The following is an 18,395-nucleotide window of genomic DNA, read 5'->3' as shown; positions in this document are numbered from 1 at the left end:
CACAGGAGTATCCTAGGCACATATAGCAGGTACTCCGGGTCCTCTTCCACCCCTTTCTCAACACAGCAATATGCTTGGTGAATTTTCTGAAACGGCTTTAATTTACAGTATTCCCCTTAAACCAAGGAAGTGCCTTTTCAGTCTTCTTAAATAAATTTAATTTAACAGATTATATTTCTCATCTTCACAAAGGTATAACTAAAATACCCTCTTTATATTTAAAATTCTTGTTTTTCCTGTTTCCATTTGGTAAATACTAATTCCTCCAACACACATACATTCCCTCTCCCCACTCAAATCTTTTGAAAGGACCTAAAATGGCCATAGCTATGTTAGTTTAGTAGATTCTATAACATATATTTTAAAAAGTCATGCCCAAATATGCCTGTCATTCACCATCAACTGATATCAGCACAGCCTTGGGATTGTCATCATTTGCCTGAAGGAGCACTAAATATTGGGGCTTTTTATATTTTGGGGAAGGAAACCACACAAAGTATCCTTCAAAAAAGAATTGTCAGCAAGCAAACTGTAGACTTAAAAACAAAGCCATTTACAGCCCAGAAAGCAATTTCCCCCACAGATTATAATTAAGGCTGCATGTCTGTCATGGAATCTGTGACTTTCTGTGACCTCCATGACTTCTGCAGTAGCCACAGCAGCAGTTTGGGTGTGTGGGAGGGAGCTCAGGGCTGGGGCAAGGGGTTGGGGTGCGGGACGGCACTTACCTTTGGGGGGCTCCCCAGAAGTGGCCGGCATGTCCCTGCAGCTCCTAGGCAGAGGGGCCAGGGGGCTCAGCGTGCTGTCTGTGCCCACAGGCGTCGCCCCCGCAGCTCCCATTGGCTGCAGTTCTGCGGAGCCGGCACTTGTGGTGGCAGCAGCGCGTGGAGCACCCCTGGCCACCCCTCCCCTAGGAGCTGCAGGGACATGTTGTTTGGAGCTGGGTAGGGAGCCTGCCAGCCCCGTCAACCCTCCCCCCAACCCCCAGCAGCACCTACCCCCCTCCAGCACCCGTGGTGCCCCCAGGCCGCCCCCCCCAGCACCCGTGGTGCCCCCAGACCGCCCCTCCAGTGCACCCATGCCCCCCCACCCCAAGTTTTAGTTACGAGTCTCTAATAAAAGTCATGGACAGGTCACCGGCTGTGAATTTTTCTTCGCTGCCCGTGACCTGTCCATGACTTTTACTAAAAATACTTGTGACTAAAATGTAGCCTTAATTATAATCTAGAACAGTGGTTCTCAAGCTTTCCAGACTACTGTATCACTTTCAGGAGTCTGATTTGTCTTCCATACCCCAAGTTTCACCTAACTTAAAAACTACTATCTTACAAAATCAGATATAAAAATACAAAACTGTCACAGCACACTTGTACTGAAAGATTGCTTACTTTCTTGTTTTTACCATATAATTATAAAATAAATGAACTGGAATATAAATGTTGTATTTACATTTCAGTGTATAGTATATAGAGCAGTATAAACAAACCACTGTATGAAATTTTAGTTTAGTTTGTACTGACTTTGCTAGTGCTTTTTATGTAGCCTGCTGTAAAACTAGATAAATATCTAGATTATTTTATGTACTCCTTGGAAGACCTCAGCGTACCCCTGATTGAGAACCACTGCTCTTGAGTACCCCACTGATAAGAGGAAGTAAAGTCCTAAACCATAAATAGCTTTAGAGATCAAAAAGAGCATTGTGAATTGCACTTGGAAGGCAACTGGAAACTAGTACAGACTATATGTCATAGGTATAATATGACCCCTGTGTGAGCTACCACTCAGTCAGCAAACATTCACATTGAAGACTATTCAGGTAGAATAGTGCACAAGGATAATCACATACAGAAAGCACTGCAGTAATCTAGTCTAGCATTGACAAAATTATAGATACTTATAGTGAATTCTGCATTGTAAAGTATATGGGGCTCAATCTCATTGTCAAACAAAGTCTTTTGAGGGAGGGAGCACTCTTGGCCACTGCTGCTATCTGGGCATCCAAAACAAGTCAATGAAATCAAAGTTCCTCAATTATAAACCTTACTTACAAATGGTAAACATACTTCACCCCCTTCAACCTAATGAGATATCAGCCCCAACACTTGCCATGTATGGTGTTTTTTCCTATCCACCAACATCACTGCAGTTATGTCTGTACGGAGCTTCAGAGACCAAGCTCCTAGGCCTTATCTACACTAAAGGGAAAAGTCGATCTAAGCTACACAATTTGAGTTACATGAATAGCATAACTCAAATTGACATCGCTTAGATCTACTTACTGTGGGCTCCACACTACGCAATGTCGACAGGAGACACTCTCCCGTCAACTCCCCTTACTCTTCTCGATCAGGTGGAGTACAGGAGTCGATTGGCGGTCGATTTAGCGGGTCTTCACTAGACCTGCTAAATCAACCGCCGATGCATCGATTGCCACAGCATTGATCCTTTGGTAAGTGTAGACAAGCCCTTAGTCAAGCTCCATTCTTGACAGACAATGGGAAAGACAAGTGACGAAAGCATCTGGGTCTAGGTGTTATCAGCATGCCAATGGTACTGCAGCCCAAACCATCTCGCTATCTCCAGTAGTGGCCTCACATATACATTTTACAGGCACAATGACGACAAAACCCAGCAATACTTCAAATGAGAAAGTTCTCATGCAGATAAGCAATATCCAAATACCAACCTCTTAACAAAATTGTCAGTTGTATTTTGATTTAATGACATACAAGAATAAAATCTATATTGTTCTCCTATATCTGTATTAGCTTTGTACTGCTGACACTTGTTACAATTTTTGCCTCTTGTGAAAGCTGTATTAATATGGGGAAAGATATAGAGTAAAAATGATACTATTTTAAAGTTTTGGGTTTTTTTAAACCATAAAAGTCAGGGCTTGAAAAATGTATTATTGCACACCTACTTGTTCAAAGACCAAGCCTATTAGCCCCAGTGAAAAATACCTAGGCCTTCATCTAAACCACTCTAGCCATAACCCATGCAATTTACAGGAATAACACTGTGCACACTGTATTTATCTGTAACTTGTTACATTATGAAAATATATTAATTAGCAAAACGACTATCTTCTTACCCTTTCTGGCTTCAATTCACATTCTCTTTTATTTTCTATCATAGACCATGGCGTATTTTTTCTGCATCGTTTCAGTGTCTGTTTCCTTTTCACCTTCTTCCCAACCAACCCCTTACATCCTTTCCCCTCTCCTTTTCTGTACACTGTAATCTCTATCTCCTACATTGTTCCCCCACCATCTCTCTCTTTCAGTACCCTACTTCTCTTTTCTAACTTATCCTATCAGCCTCTCTCTCCCTCTTACTTGCACACTCACCCCATCCACATCCTAATCACAGATACACACACTTACTCACCCCCACCCCTTTGAATATAAAGCTTGAAAAATTTGCCAGATACTTAACAGCCAGAGGGCTAAAAGGGGGCGGGACTAAACCAAGATGAAGGACCCAGCTTTCCAAGATGAGAAGCCAGGCCACTAACGAACAACTGGGAAACAGAAGGTACTAATATTGCTAGCAGGGTGCTGTAACTGGATTCTACTTGCGGCTCCAATTTATTCTTCACCACTTAGTAAGTGTCTGATAAATTTGAAGACTCAAACCACCTCTGGCTGCTGAAGCAGAGCATTCTCTCTCTTGCATACCACTGCCCTCTTCCCCAACCCAATAGCTCCTGTGTCCACCTCTGCTGCTCCTCAGAGCTCTCCCAAGCGGAATCAAAATAAAATTGACCTAATTCTTGTCAGTTTGACTAATACCACAGGGTTCTCATTAACATCTGTGAAAACTGACACAGCTGTCCTCAGTTTTTACTCTGCGGAATAGGAAATCTCTGGGTGGAAGCACAAGTACTGGATCCATCTGGCTACAGTCCACAGAGCCTTGCATCCGACGAAGTGAGCTGTAGCTCACGAAAGTTTATGCTCAAATAAATTTGTTAGTCTCTAAAAGTGCCACAAGTCCTCCTTTTCTTTTCACAGAGCCTTAGTTTACCCTTCTTCAGTTTTCTTTACAAACAGGCAACCTAGAAGATTAACTCTCTCTTTGAATGAAAGCTTAGATTCAGCAGAAGTCAAAGAGCTCACCCAGGAAAGCTGGAAAACTTCTAAGTTATTTACAATATGTAAAATCAACTGCCTTGTTCTTAACAATATACGTGGAGAAATGTGCCTGAAATCAGACAATGCTAAAACCTTTTCAGCATTTAAAACAACTAGAAAATTTTACACTAGGTCCTTGTTCTAGCACAGTGCCTAAAACCCTCACTATTAGCAAGACCAGAAGCATTGTTGGGTCTGAAGATCCCTGTATGTTGCTTCAAATGAGAAAGGTTCGCCATTGTTGCTTTCCTGTTATTGTTACAAACTGAAAGCCTCCGTGCTAGGGAAACCTTTTCCTTCATAAACTATCCGGAAATAAAAATACACTAATCTGAGCCTGTCGACAGACACCGCCTGCTTCAAAAGAAATGTATGGAGCCTTAAGAAACATTCCATCAATCCCATTCCCTTTGTCTCAGAGACCTACCCAGGTATCCCAGCTGTTGCCCGTGTCTCGTCTTTCAGCAGTGACCCTGTGCCACTCAGCCGATCCTGCCGGCGTTGATAAAGCTTAGAGGACGCCAGCCCCCGAAGTCTCATGCCAGCCATAGCACCAAATACCACTGTGAAGGGGAGTGCAGAAAGACAACTGGAGAGAACAGAAGCACTGAAATTTCAGTGAGTCACCTTCCTTCTGGGAGTTTTGCTTAGTTCTCAGAAGTGCTAAATCAGGACAGACAGAATCCTGCCCAAGTGCTGCTTCTTACAAATTATCTGCCATTCTGTTACAATTCTAACAAACCAGATTTTTTCTTTCCGGTATGGCCCACTGAAGCCAGTGGGTAGGATCAGCACCAGAGATTAATTCTGTGTCAGATTTGCACACTGAATCTACACATGCTCCATTTTCCAAGAGATGAATTTAAAAATCTCATTCTTCAAGTAACTCATCCACTTAAACCAATAAAGCTCCTCAGTCAAACCAGAACAGAACAACAGTAGAAATGCAAAAAAGGTCAGTGATCTCCGAGCAAAGCACTCAGTCCTTTTCTGCAGACCAATATCAGATCCTGGCTACACTAAGTTTTGTCCCCTGAAAGATGGTGCATCATACAATATGAGATATGTACGATGTATGTACGATGTCGCAATCAGCAGAACCCTTCACTCCATGTTGATAAAGCATACCCCCAACAGCAAAAGCATGAAGATTCTTGCTCTCCAGATACACTGCAGTCTGCAAGAATTGCATTCCATGCAAGATCAGGAAGCTGAGAAAAAGAACATACTTTACATTCCAGCCTCCAGAGCACTCACTTTGCTGAGAACTGAGCAGGGTTTCAGTCAGGCGCCCACCCTTTACACCACTCCTGCCTCCCACCCTCTAGAGGAAGAGAGGATCACATTACACAAATGGCTCTAAAAAAAAAAAACAAGCAAAAAAAAATTCTGAGACTACAAAAGTCGATTCCTTAAAGGAACAAAAAAACAGAGTAGAGGATGACAGGAACATCCAGGCTAGAATATCATCACATCAGAAGAAGCACAGTCCAAGAAAACCAATCCAAGGGCCATTATAATCTATGGTTTATTTATTTTACAACAAATGATGAAGAGAAAAAACAGGGGATTTTCAAGTCAGTAATGAAATATTACATATATCATATCTACAGTCTGAAAAGCTCTTGAAAAAATATGAGAGGATTCAGAGTAGCAGCCGTGTTAGTCTGTATTCGCAAAAAGAAAAGGAGTACTTGTGACACCTTAGAGACTAACAAATTTATCTGAGCATAAGCTTTCGTGAGCTACAGCTCACTTCATCGGATGCATTCAGTGGAAAATACAGTGGAGAGATTTATATACATAGAGAACATGAAACAATGGGTGTTACCATACACACTGTAACCAGAGTGATCACTTAAGGTGAGCTATTACCAGCAGGAGAGTGGGGGTTGGGGTGGGGGGGGAACCTTTTGCAGTGATAATCAAGGTGGGCCATTTCCAGCAGTTGACAAGAACTGCTAGAAATGGCCCACCTTGATTATCACTACAAAAGGTCCCCTCACCCCCGCTCTCCTGCTGGTAATAGCTCACCTTAAGTGATCACTCTGGCTACAGTGTGTATGGTAACACCCATTATTTCATGTTCTCTATGTATATAAATCTCCCCACGGTATTTTCCACTGAATGCATCCGATGAAGTGAGCTGTAGCTCACGAAAACTTATGCTCAAATAAATTTGTCAGTCTCTAAGGTGCTACAAGTACTCCTTTTCTTTTTATAACGAGGGGAACGATTTTCATAACTGTTTAACAGGGAGTGACCAACAGTGGTCCCTTCTGACATTAAAATTTATGACAGAAATAGTTTATACTGTAATTGAAAAAAAAACAACAAAAAACAGGCAGAGATGAAGAACATCATTGTTTCAAAGAGAAGAAAGCAGCAGCATCCTCACCTTCAGTTCCTCTTACCTTCCCTCAAGTGTTTCAGTCTGCCTGCAAAGAATTTTTTTTTAAATTGCACTTGTGTTTTTTTTATATTATTTTACTTCTTTATGGTGTATAATGAGGACCTGATTTTTTTTAATTTTCAAAATGGTGTTTCCTGCTTGCTTTTAACTTTAGAAATAGCAGGTATGCCAGCTCTAATCTTCCCTGGTATTGCTGAGGGATCTCCTAGGAATGTCTTGGAGGATCTATGTAGTTACAGCTGTTACCTTTAATTGAGGGTGAAAATGTGAAATAATTAACAAATGTGTTCTTTTTTCAAAATGTTAAAACCCACTTAGATTTAAGACTAATCAACATGTTTTAGAACAGTCTGAGTAAAAATCCCTTTCACACTATCACTATTTCTCTGGCACACCAGTCATCACAGTCTTTCACACTAGACAGGATCTGAACATCTAATGTAAAAAACAAATGTTGGTGGGGGAGAGAAGCTTTCAAAATGAACTAAACTGTTATTTAAATAATGTTTTTTAAAAAAGCTTTTGGGCTCTCTTTATACCTCACAGGCTAAAAAGAGCCCCAGCCCAGTTCTCCACCACCCCACATCTGCAGGTCACCGTCAAGTGGCAGGACTGATGTCAAAACCTTATTAACAAATCACTGTCTGAGACTAAACTAAAAAGAAGGCTGCCACACTTCTCTTAGGCATAGATGAGTAGCTCCCAAGAGAAGCAGCTCAATGATGTCTGATAAATCTCTAAGGACTTTCCAGTGAGTTGAAATTTACTCAGCTAGCCTCAGAGGGCATGTTTAGATAGAAAGATAAAAATAAGATTTATTTAAAAATGCATTTTTCAACCCAAAAGACTAAGAGTGGTTGTTCGTAATTCAGACAGACAAGCTCTGCATTAGCGCTCTTGTTTGTGGTCAGAACTCTTCTTGTAATTACTGAGGCTTGCTATACACTACTAATTTATGCCAGTATAACTGTGTCGCTCAGGGGTGTGGAAAATCCATATCCCTGACCAATGTAGTTAAATTGATATAACCCCAGTGTAGACAGTGCTATGTCAAGGTGAGAGCTTCTCCCTTCGACATAGCTTCCACCTCTCAGGTAGGTGGAGTACCTACACCAATGGGAGCAGCTCTTCCATCTGCATAGGTAACATCTTCACTGCTGCTGCAGCTCTATAAGTATAGTCAAGCCCTGACATTTGTACTCCATCTTCCCGATCACACTCCAACTCATTTTACTTGCAATTATATCATAAAGAGAATCACCATGAAGAAAATCACATGCACAGTAATATCTCCCTTTCCTTGTTAATTAAAAAGAGTGTGGACAGATGCTGGCCTACCGAAATACTTTCATAGAAAGTAATATACTCCCTGCTTCTTATCTTAACTGGATTAGGGAGAATCAATGAGCATATCTGTAAATGCAGCTGCTCTTTTTCTTTTTTTTTTTTTGTTGACTGCAGGAAGTACAGAGGAGTATCCAAATCCCAATGGGGCTCAAGTAAAATGATGACAAAGATAATGTACTAATACTTATTATACTAATAACACACTAAGGACCTTTTCTTAGCACTAAGGACCTTTTCTTAGACCTTTCAGAGTAACAGCCGTGTTAGTCTGTATTCGCAAAAAGAAAAGGAGGACTTGTGGCACCTTAGAGACTAACCAGTTTATTTGAGCATGAGCTTTCGTGAGCTACAGCTCACTTCATCGGATGCATCCGATGAAGTGAGCTGTAGCTCACGAAAGCTCATGCTCAAATAAATTGGTTAGTCTCTAAGGTGCCACAAGTACTCCTTTTCTTTCTTAGACCTTGTCTGCAGTTGGAAATATGTGTACATATTTTTCTGTATTGATGTAGTTTCAATAACAAAAGCTATACTATAAAGAGAACACAGAAAACATACAGGTAAAAATGCCTAACGTAAAACCACAGTACTAAAAACAAGAGACAAACCTATTTTCCAGTCTATTTACTTCGTGCATTTGACAGCACTTTGCTTATTGTCAGTTTCACTGTTTCTCCTTTTGTTGGAGTGTTTCATTGTTTCTCTTTCATACAGCATCCAGGGAGGAAAAAAGAATTAATAAAAGAGGGGAAAGTGATTGAGAAACCATAAAAATTATAAGGGAATACAGGGGTAAGAAGAGTACCTGAAACCATTTAACTTTTTTTTTTTTTTTTTTGAAAACTGACCAGATTTCTTGTATATGGTGTCCCTTTAAAGACAACCTTCATCAGGCAAATGGTATTCTTTGCTTTTGCTAGCCCTTTCAGAGGTTGCTTAAAACACACTTCATTATACTTTATACGTACATAGCGTTTTTCACCCGAGATTCTCAAACAACTTTACAAGTTTTAATTATGAGATTTCATGTTGCTTTAAACAAACTAAACTATAAAGAAAACAGGTTTCTCCGGTCTCTCTCTGTTCTAGTATATTAGGATGTTACTTGTAACAGTAGCTTGTATTTTCAGCCAGAAGCGATTTTTAAATTGACCATATCCTTTTAAACTTCACACTGTTCACAGATCGGAATTTGTGAACAAATCTGACTGCCACTGGTTAACTAAATGACTCCACTTCTCAATGCTGTGGTTTAGTAATCTATAAAATGATATAGCAACTAATTAGGATTATATTCATTTTACAGATTAGTAAACCAAGGCAATGAGAAGTGGAGTCATTTAGTTATCAGTGGCAGTCAAGATTATTAGTCACATATTCCAATTTACCCACCCCGTTATCTTTTTTCCTCTCATGATCCCAAATCCCAAAAATCTTTTGCATTCTCTGTTTCAGCCCAGACCCTCCCACACTGTAATAAATAATAAGTGTAATACTTAAAAATGCATTGTTCAATATACAACCAAAGCAGTCATTTACATTTGATACTTTCACATTAAAAACCACACTTATTTATATTATTGAAACATGTCGGAGGTCCTATTATAAACCAGGACTCTACTGTGCTAGGCACTGTACAAACAGACTGTCCCTGACCCAAAGAGATTACAGTTTAAAAAGTAAAAGTACCATGTATACGTTCTTATTGTAATTTTAATTAATTGGACATCCCCCCTACTCAAGGGCATGGGGTAATTAAATAAACCTTATTATTGCAGCTAATTACATTCAGAAAGTTATCTTCACCACTAGAAGGGCTAGAACCATTTTTAACATGAAAATTCAGTTACTGGTTTTTTCCCTCTGCAATGCTTTCTTTTCTATCTGTCTTAGGTATTGATATAGCACCGATAATTATAGAACCTAGACAGCAAGTTCTTTTGTACCCTCTTATTTGTGTTCTTTCTCCCTTTCTTTCCACTGTGTCAGCACTATCTCTTTCTCAGTCTGTTTAATTTCCTCTTTCTTCCAGTGCCACAGAACAAAATCATCCAATTTTTAAACCAAAAAGCCATTTATGGTATTTTCTTAGCTCCAGGTGTGTCCACACTGATCAGTACTATGTAGAAACTCAATTTTGGACCAGTTCATCCTGTTCTACAGTACTTGAATCCCAACAGCTCCAGAACTGAAAAAGATTGTAACTTGCCAGTACTGTATATTCCAAAGAGACTAACTACTATTTTGCAAATGTCATACAACACCTTGCCTTCAGTAGTAATGCAGTGTAGAGCAGAGGTTCTCAAACTGGGGGCAGAGCATGGAATGTATTCTGGGGGTGTATGAGAAACTTTGGGATAAAAAACCAAAAAACTTACTGTACACATTCAGAGCTGGGCAGCTGGATCTCTGAAGGCAGCCACCCAGTTCTGAAGGCAGCACCGCCACCAGCAGCAGAGAAATAGGGGGACAATACGATACCATGCCACCCTTAGTTCTGCGCTGCGGCTGGTGGCAGCATTGCCTTCAGAGGTGAGCACCAGGCCAGCTGTTGCCGCTCTGTACTCTGCCTTCAGAGCTGGGCAGCCAGAGAGCAGTAGCTGCTGGCTGGGCACCAGGGGCGGGGGAACTACTACAGACACAAAGAAGTGGAGGCATGATCAAATAAGTTTGAAAACCACTACTCTAGAGCCGGGGCTGTGAAGTTGTTTGCTGGGGGTTGGAAATCTTTCCTGTGTTCACCCAGGACTCAATAATGCAAGGAGATGAGCAGACCTACTGACCTCTCACATGTTTAAAATTAAGCTTATTCACTTTGCTGGACTGGAGCCGGAGTGCTCAGCACATTGAAGGATCAAGTCCCAACTTCATTATTCTTTTACTGAGAAAAAACCCCAGTTAACACTGGACCATAATAAATATTTGTCTTTGAGAAATTGTTCTATGGCAGAGGGAGCAATGGAAGCCATGAAGTTATACATTTTCACAACTGACAAGTTTTCCAGGTTAATTTTTTTTCAAAACATTAAACAATAGGACACCCACATGTCTGCGCGCTTCACTATTTGGAGGTTCCTGCCAAAACCCACTCTATATAAGAAATCCAAGAAATTAGCCATTTGTATGATCTTTGAGAGGGGAAGAAGTTAAAAATCCTACATTATTTTAGGGAACTACACACATTACAGTAGCTTGTGTACTCTGGAATGTTCCACAAAGCCTTATGGTATAGGTCACATCATGGCACTGAAAACAATGTTGATGCCTTAAAAGGCAGGGCTCTGAATATGCACAAGACAATAGCACAAAAGTGTTTAATTAATGTATTACCATGATCACTGGATTTGGCAAACTGGATTGGATGGGCCAGGCCACCCAGAGAACCCTTGCTCTAGACAAATTTTTTGGTGGCCTCAGAGCGTGGCCACCAATTTTTGCTCTCACACTTTTCCCTAAAATACTTAATTAGCTTTAGGAAAAACAAATAAATATACATATATACACATGTCCAAATCATAGTAATTTATTTATTGCTAGTTAGTAAGTCTGTTATGAAAAAAGAAAAGGAGTACTTGTGGCACCTTAGAGACTAACCAATTTATTTGAGCATAAGCTTTCGTGAGCTACCGCTCACTTCATCGGATGCATAAAGTGGAAAGTACAGTGAGGAGATTTTATATATACACACAAACCATGAAAAAAAAGATTTGTGCTGGAAATGGCCCACCTTGATTATCATACACATTGTAAGGAGAGTGATCACTTAAGATGAGCTATTACCAGCAGGAGAGTGGGGTGGGGGGAGAGAAAACCTTTTGAAGTGATAATCAAGATGGGCCATTTCCAGCACATTTCCAGGAGTTAACAAGAATGTCTGAGGAACAGTGGGGGCGGAGGAATAAACAAGGGGAAATAGTTTTACTTAGTACAATGACTCAACCACTCCCAGTCTCTATTCAAGCCTAAATTAATTGTATCCAATTTGCAAATTAATTCCAATTCAGCAGTCTCTCGTTGGAGTCTGTTTTCGAAGTTTTTTTGTTGAAGGTCTGTGTGTATATATAAAATCTCCTCACTGTACTTTCCACTTTATGCATCCGATGAAGTGAGTGGTAGCTCACGAAAGCTTATGCTCAAATAAATTGGTTAGTCTCTAACATGCCACAAGTACTCCTTTTCTTTTGGCGAATACAGACTAACCTGGCTGCTACTCTGAAATCTGTTATGAAAAGTGATATTAACAAAGTATCACTTTTCACAGCAGACTTACTCAGCCCCGCCAAGCCTGGGGACAAATTAAGCCCTAGATGTGGGGGGCAGGGTGTCAGGGGAGGCAGTGGGAACATGGGGGTTGGTGGGTGGGGAGCTGGGAGAAGCAGCTGTGGGGGGGCGGGGGGTTGGAACCTGAAACCCCATAGCCAGAGCCTGGAGCCTGCCGCCACACAGCCAGAGTCCAGAGTTGGAGCCTGAAGTCCCTCGGCCAGAACCTGCTTCCCCACCACCCCAGAGCTGAGGTCCAAAGCCTGAGCCCCACTGCCCCGGGAAGGTGGGGAATTTACTGGCTGCCTGCTCCTCCAGCTGCCCCAGAACCTGCTGCCCAGGCATCTCCAGAGGGGGGCAGAGCCCAATCCCTGCCGGCAGTCCCAGCAATCAACATCAAGACAGTGCATTCAGGAGGAAGGGGAGGGGAAGGGGCCACTATTTTGCCACCCACCCCATCACAGCCCAGGAGGCTGTGGCTGCAAGAAAAGCCCCTGGTGGCCAATGTTCCCTCTAATTTTTGACAGGCCGTGTGTGCAAAAAATTTCTTCTGTGCAAATTTTTGTGCACGCGGTGTTTCGCCATGTGCTCAGGATTTAGGATCTGTGTGTGTGCACACACGTGCACAGCTTAGAGGGAACAGTGCTGGTGGCTGCATTTGAGAAACACTGAAGAGTATCAGAGTAACAGCCACGTTAGTCTGTATTCGCAAAAAGAAAAGGAGTACTTGTGGCACCTTAGAGACTAACCAATTTATTTGAGCATAAGCTTTCGTGAGCTACAGCTCACTTCATCGGATGCATCCAGGTTTTCTCCCCCCGACACCCCCAAAAAAACCCACTCTCCTGTTGGTAATAGCTTATCTAAAGTGATCACTCTCCTTACAATGTGTATGATAATCAAGGTGGGCCATTTCCAGCACAAATCCAGGATTTAACAAGAACGTCTGAGGGTGGGGGGGGTAGGAAAAAACAAGGGGAAATAGGTTACCTTGCATAATGACTTAGCCACTCCCAGTCTCTATTCAAGCCTAAGTCATTATGCAAGGTAACCTATTTCCCCTTGTTTTTTCCTACCCCCCCCCCCAGACGTTCTTGTTAAACCCTGCATTTGTGCTGGAAATGGCCCAACTTGATTATCATACACATTGTAAGGAGAGCGATCATTTTAGATAAGCTATTACCAGCAGGAGAGTGGGGTGGGAGGAGGTATTTTTTCATGCTTTGTGTGTATATAAAAAGATCTTCTACACTTTCCACAGTATGCATCCGGTGAAGTGAGCTGTAGCTCATGAAAGCTTATGCTCAAATAAATTGGTTAGTCTCTAAGGTGCCACAAGTACTCCTTTTCTTTTTACTGAAGAGTATGGCACTCCCCAGGTAACCCAAAAAAGAAACCCACAGAGTTTTTTCAAATAGCACAAAGTAACTTCCCTTTCCCCTAAACTTGAATGATCCTTGCCTCATGTGGAACATATCATTTTAAACATTATCACACACTGTACCTAAATGACACAATCAGCTTGGCTCATAGTCTAAATTCTTCCCAGATTTACCTCCTCTCTCCCCAACCCCATTCAAGAGCTGGACAGATGCTCACCAACAGTGACAGAATTTCTAACACTTTGAGCTTAATCCTCTCCTAAGGAAGTGGAATATATACACAACATGTCTGTGGTATATTCACATGTTACAAGAGCCAACACTGAGCCCACGAAGTAGCAGCAGCTGAGGTTCTGATAAAAAAAAAAATCCCATTCTGTAACAGACTGGAGCAGCTAATATATATATACACCAAATACACCCACATAGCCACATCAGTCTATCATCATCCATTGGGTAAATGTTCATAGTTTGGATATGAGCATGTGATAATTATTCACGATATTATTCTTTCCAGTATCTCCACAATGGGATAGGTACTCTACAAATCACAGAAGACACAGTCCAAGTTTACACTCATGGCTTTCTCTATTCTTTGTACTTAAAAAATAAATTTATCCAGACTCTCTTAACAGTTCTTAGCTGTGAAAAGAAGTGATGGTTAAAAACCACTGCAATATAGTAGGGCTAAGGACACGAGGATTCAGTAAGAAATAATTCCCACAATGCACCATTTTAGAAGTTCATACTCATATTTAATGCTTTTCACCTTCAAAACACTTTGCGAAATAAGTAAGTTTTTCATTTTACAGAGGAGAAAATGCGGAAGACCGGCTACATAACTTGCCTAAATCCTCCCCAAATGTTAGAGCTAGGATTAGAACTACCAAGGGCTCAGGTTCTCATCTCATTTACACTAGTACAAATTTGCAGTAACTCTACTGACTGGTGACAGTGAGAGGGGTACTGGGCTCAAGATGTTCATCTGTCAGTTCTGTGCTCAGAACACCTACCGCCAAGACTCAGGGCCAACTGGGCAGAGCCAGCTGCCCAGACCCAGAGCAGAAAGGATCGCAGATGACAGCATTTTATTGGAGGAAAGAGAACTGTATGTATAAATAAGTAACAACTGTGAATTACATAACTGCAATTCAGTCTCAAGCTTCATAAACTGTGAGAGTAAAGCTCCAGTCACCGGAACCCCACCCTGGAATTAAAGCTAGCGCCAGTTTAGACACTGGGGCGGTAGTGCACACTTTACAAATATAAACACAAACCTTCAGCTCCCTCTCCTGCCCAGCTCTCCCGAATCCTGCACTTCTGATCCTCGCCTCATTCCTCTCCCCGTACCCTGCCCTCTTTCCCCACCCGCAGGGCATAGTGAAGATCTGTGGTCCCATGAGCACACAGTACAGGGCGCATGTATCGTCTTCTCCCGTTTCTGAAGAAGGCTCTCACCGACTGACACTCGCAATACTCCAAACGGGCCAGGCGTTTGCCAGAGGGCAGAAAGGCACTGGGCTCCTCCACCCCTGAGTTTGGCCCCTCACCACCAAGCGCAGGCTGCGCTGCCTGGGTCCTGCCTGCGGGGCCGCCAGAGCCCCCCAGGAACGCAAGCGACCTCCCCCTGGCCGCCCCCGGGAAACAGCCCAGCTCCCCGCGGGGCCAGGCGTTTACACAGGTGTAGCGCCGCTGACTTCCGCGCAGCTATTTCGGAGTGACCCTGAGGGCAGGCGGGAAATCGGGGCCCGCTGGGCAGCTGGAGGGGGCGGCGAGCCAGGGCGCCCTCTGGCCCCTTCCCAGGCCCGGTCGCAGAGCCCCAGCCAGGCCGAGCCCCGCACACGCTTCCCCTGCCGCCCTCGGGTCCGCCCGGGGCGAGCGACCCCATTCCGGGGGGAGCGTCCCGCTCTCCATTACCTGCCCGTCATGGCGCCTCCTGGCCCGGCCGGGGCTCCCAGGGGCTCTGACGGGACCCAGCGCCTGACACCGGCCGAAGAACGAGAGAGAGCCGGCGGCCAGCCCTGGAGAGAAACCCCGCCCTGGCCGGCAGCGGCCTCCCTCTGCCTCTCCTGTAGTCCCCTGTGGGCGGGAGCCGCCGAGCCGCTGGCTCCGGGGAGCGCCTCCAGCCCCGCACATACATTTCCTATAAAGGGAATGAAACGAGAGATGATGAAACGGCAGGGGCTGGACTCGCCTCCGCCACGGGAGAAACCGTCCAGGAATCAAACCAGGGGTCAACACCCCCCCATGATCACCCCCCTCCAGGAGAAGAGGTGACACCGCCCAGGAACCAACCCACCCCCTAGGCTCCCCTCCGCTCTGGAGAAAAGAGGAGACGCACCCCAGGAACCAGCCCACCTCCCGGGATCAAACCTTCCCCAGGGAGCAGGGGAGACACCCTTTAGGAACCACACCACCCCCAGGGATCAACTCCACCCCCCCCAGGAAACATCCCCAGGAACCAGCCCACCCCCTGGGAACAACACCCCCCCCAGGAGACACCTCCCTTGGAACCAAATGACCCTCCCAGATCAAACCCCTCCCCACCAGGGAGACACCTCCAGGAAACAAACCACCCCCAGGGATCAACTCCACACCCTGCCCCCCAGCCCGGGAGACATCCCTAGGAACCAGCCCACCTGCTGGGAACAACACCTCCTCCCCCCGAGACACCCTCCAGGAACCAAACCACCCTCAGGAACCAGCTTCCCCCCTGCCCCCCAGGGTGGAATCCCCAGGAACCTGCCCACACCCCGGGAACAATACCTCCCTGGGAGACACCTTCCAGGAACCAAACCATCTTCAGGGATCAATGCCCACCCTCAGGGAGATACCCCCAGGAACCAGCTCACCTCCAGACAGAAGGGGACACCCCCCAGGAACCAGGCCCCTCCCAGGATCGACACCCCCCAGGAACCAGCCCACCCCCAGGGATTGATATCCCCAGGAACCAGCCCTCCCTCCAGGGATCAACTGCCCTGGGGAGACACGCCCCAGGAACCAGCCCACCCCAGGGATCAACCCCCACCTAGGGGAGAAGGGGGGGTACACACCAAAGATCAACCCACCCGCAGGGATAAACCCCCTTGGGGGGAGACATTCCTCTAGGGGAGAAGTGAGATAAACCCAGGAATCAAACTCCACTCCTGTGAGAGGAGAAACTGGGAACACAAAAATACAGCCAGCCCCAGGGATCAAACCAGTCCCCTGGCCCCCCTCAGTGAGGGGAGATGTGAGGAGAGTTCTCTCACCAGTCCCTGGGGAAACAGCAGCTCCCAGATCCAATTCCATGCAGCCTGATCAGATCTCTCTGCCCAGGCAAATATAGGCCACATCTCTGGGGGTCTTCCCACATGCACCCCAGGGTGCTAAGCACAGAATCACAGTTCCCAAACTGTGCTTCATGCCCATCATCTCCACTTAGTGGCTGAAGATCTCTTCCTGTGGTCCATGCACAGAAGGGGTTTGAGAACCTAGCAGTAGGAGGTTGATGTGTGAATCTGTGAGGGGATTTTGCCCTTCCAGAACTAAAAAGTTGGAAAACAGGCGGAGTCCATCAGCTGCCATAATCCTGGCTTCTCTCCTCCAAGAAGTAACCTGTTTCCCAAAGTCAACTGATTCTGTACAAAGAGAATTGCTGTGCTGACATGGGTAATGACAGAGGCTCCCCTCCAAAGTTGCAAGTTACTTGCAGGTCTCCTGACTCCATCTCGCAACTTTGAGAATCTGTGTGGAGAATGCTGATTTGATAGCATTTTACATCCACTTTCCATAGATGTAAGTGACTCCACACACTGTTTTCCCCAGGAATTGAAATTAGAGGGGGTGTTCGAATTTACAGGGAGGATTGGAAAATTACGAAACTGTCAACACAGCATGTAACTAGCTGACCACTGAGAGGAGGGATGGGGGAGTTCAGATGGGTGTAAGGAAATCAAGTCCACAGGATAAAGAGGAGACTGAGGGCATGTCTACACTACAAAATTATGTCGACCTAAGTATGTTGGCATACAGCTGATGCAGTAATTAAATCACTTTTACATGTCCACACTACGCTCCTTGTGCCGTCAGTGCACGTCCTCATTAGCAGTGGTTGCATCGATGGAGAGAACAGTGCAGCGTAGATACCTATTTCACTGTGCAACTCACCATCATCTATTGCAGGGTGTTTTGGGAAGGTTTTGCAATGCCCCATGGGGCTGAAATGAGTCTCAAAGGGGTGACTAGGAACATGATTTCAACGTCCCATAATGCAGTGTTCTCCATCCATAATTTTATCTGCATTCCATAACATTTTGCACCTCTTTTCCAAATACCTGCAAACCCGTGCGTCCCTCCTCACTGTCCACCATCTGTGTCAGAAGCATGGATCCTGCACAGCTCTGCGCTATTGTGATGAGCGTTGCGAGAACAGGGCACCTGATCCTGCAGTATTTTTGTGGTGCCCCGGGAACATGACAATTCCTTAGAGACTAGATTGCTGTGGGACATAAAAAGAAACAATTCAGTTTTTGCCATTCATGGAGCAGCTGGAGATGGTGGAGCACTGGTTCTGGACCCAAGAAACAAGCATTGACTGGTGGGATCACACTATTATGCAGGTATGGGATGACGAGCAGTGGCTTTAGAACTTTCGGATGTACAAGGCCACATTCCTGGATGTGTGTGCGGAGCTCACCCAGCCCTCCAGTGCAGTGACACCAAAATGACAGCTGCACTGACAGCGAAGAAGTGAGTGTTAATCGCGCTGTGGAAACTTGCAATGCCAGATTCCCAAGTCATCAGTCAGAAATCAATTTGGAGTTGGGAAATCCACATGGAGGTTGTTGTGATGCAAGTGTGGAGTGCCATTAATCA

At 44.4% G+C, this 18,395-nt stretch overlaps 1 protein-coding gene across 7 annotated transcripts in view; it reads right to left on the bottom strand.

Moving 5' to 3' along the window:
- LIMS2 (LIM zinc finger domain containing 2) overlaps nucleotides 1-15,673 on the bottom strand; it is a 56,396-nt gene extending 40,723 nt beyond the window's left edge. For 3 of the 7 annotated variants that reach the window (XM_073360160.1, XM_073360162.1, XM_073360161.1), the window contains exon 1: nucleotides 15,456-15,673. Coding sequence is in view for 4 of the 7 variants with exons in the window: in XM_073360163.1 (XP_073216264.1) it covers nucleotides 4,564-4,685 (122 nt within the window). In the remaining 3 variants the exon portion in view is untranslated. Of the gene's footprint in view, nucleotides 1-4,563; nucleotides 5,063-15,455 lie in introns of those variants that run through there. The other 4 variants (XM_073360159.1, XM_073360164.1, XM_073360163.1 and 1 more) reach the window with 4 other exon arrangements.
- Between the last annotated feature and the right edge of the window lie 2,722 nt (nucleotides 15,674-18,395).

Source organism: Lepidochelys kempii, chromosome 9 (assembly GCF_965140265.1).
Source record: "Lepidochelys kempii isolate rLepKem1 chromosome 9, rLepKem1.hap2, whole genome shotgun sequence".
Taxonomy (NCBI): domain Eukaryota; kingdom Metazoa; phylum Chordata; order Testudines; family Cheloniidae; genus Lepidochelys; species Lepidochelys kempii.
This window is presented reverse-complemented; position numbering and strand designations above follow the sequence as displayed.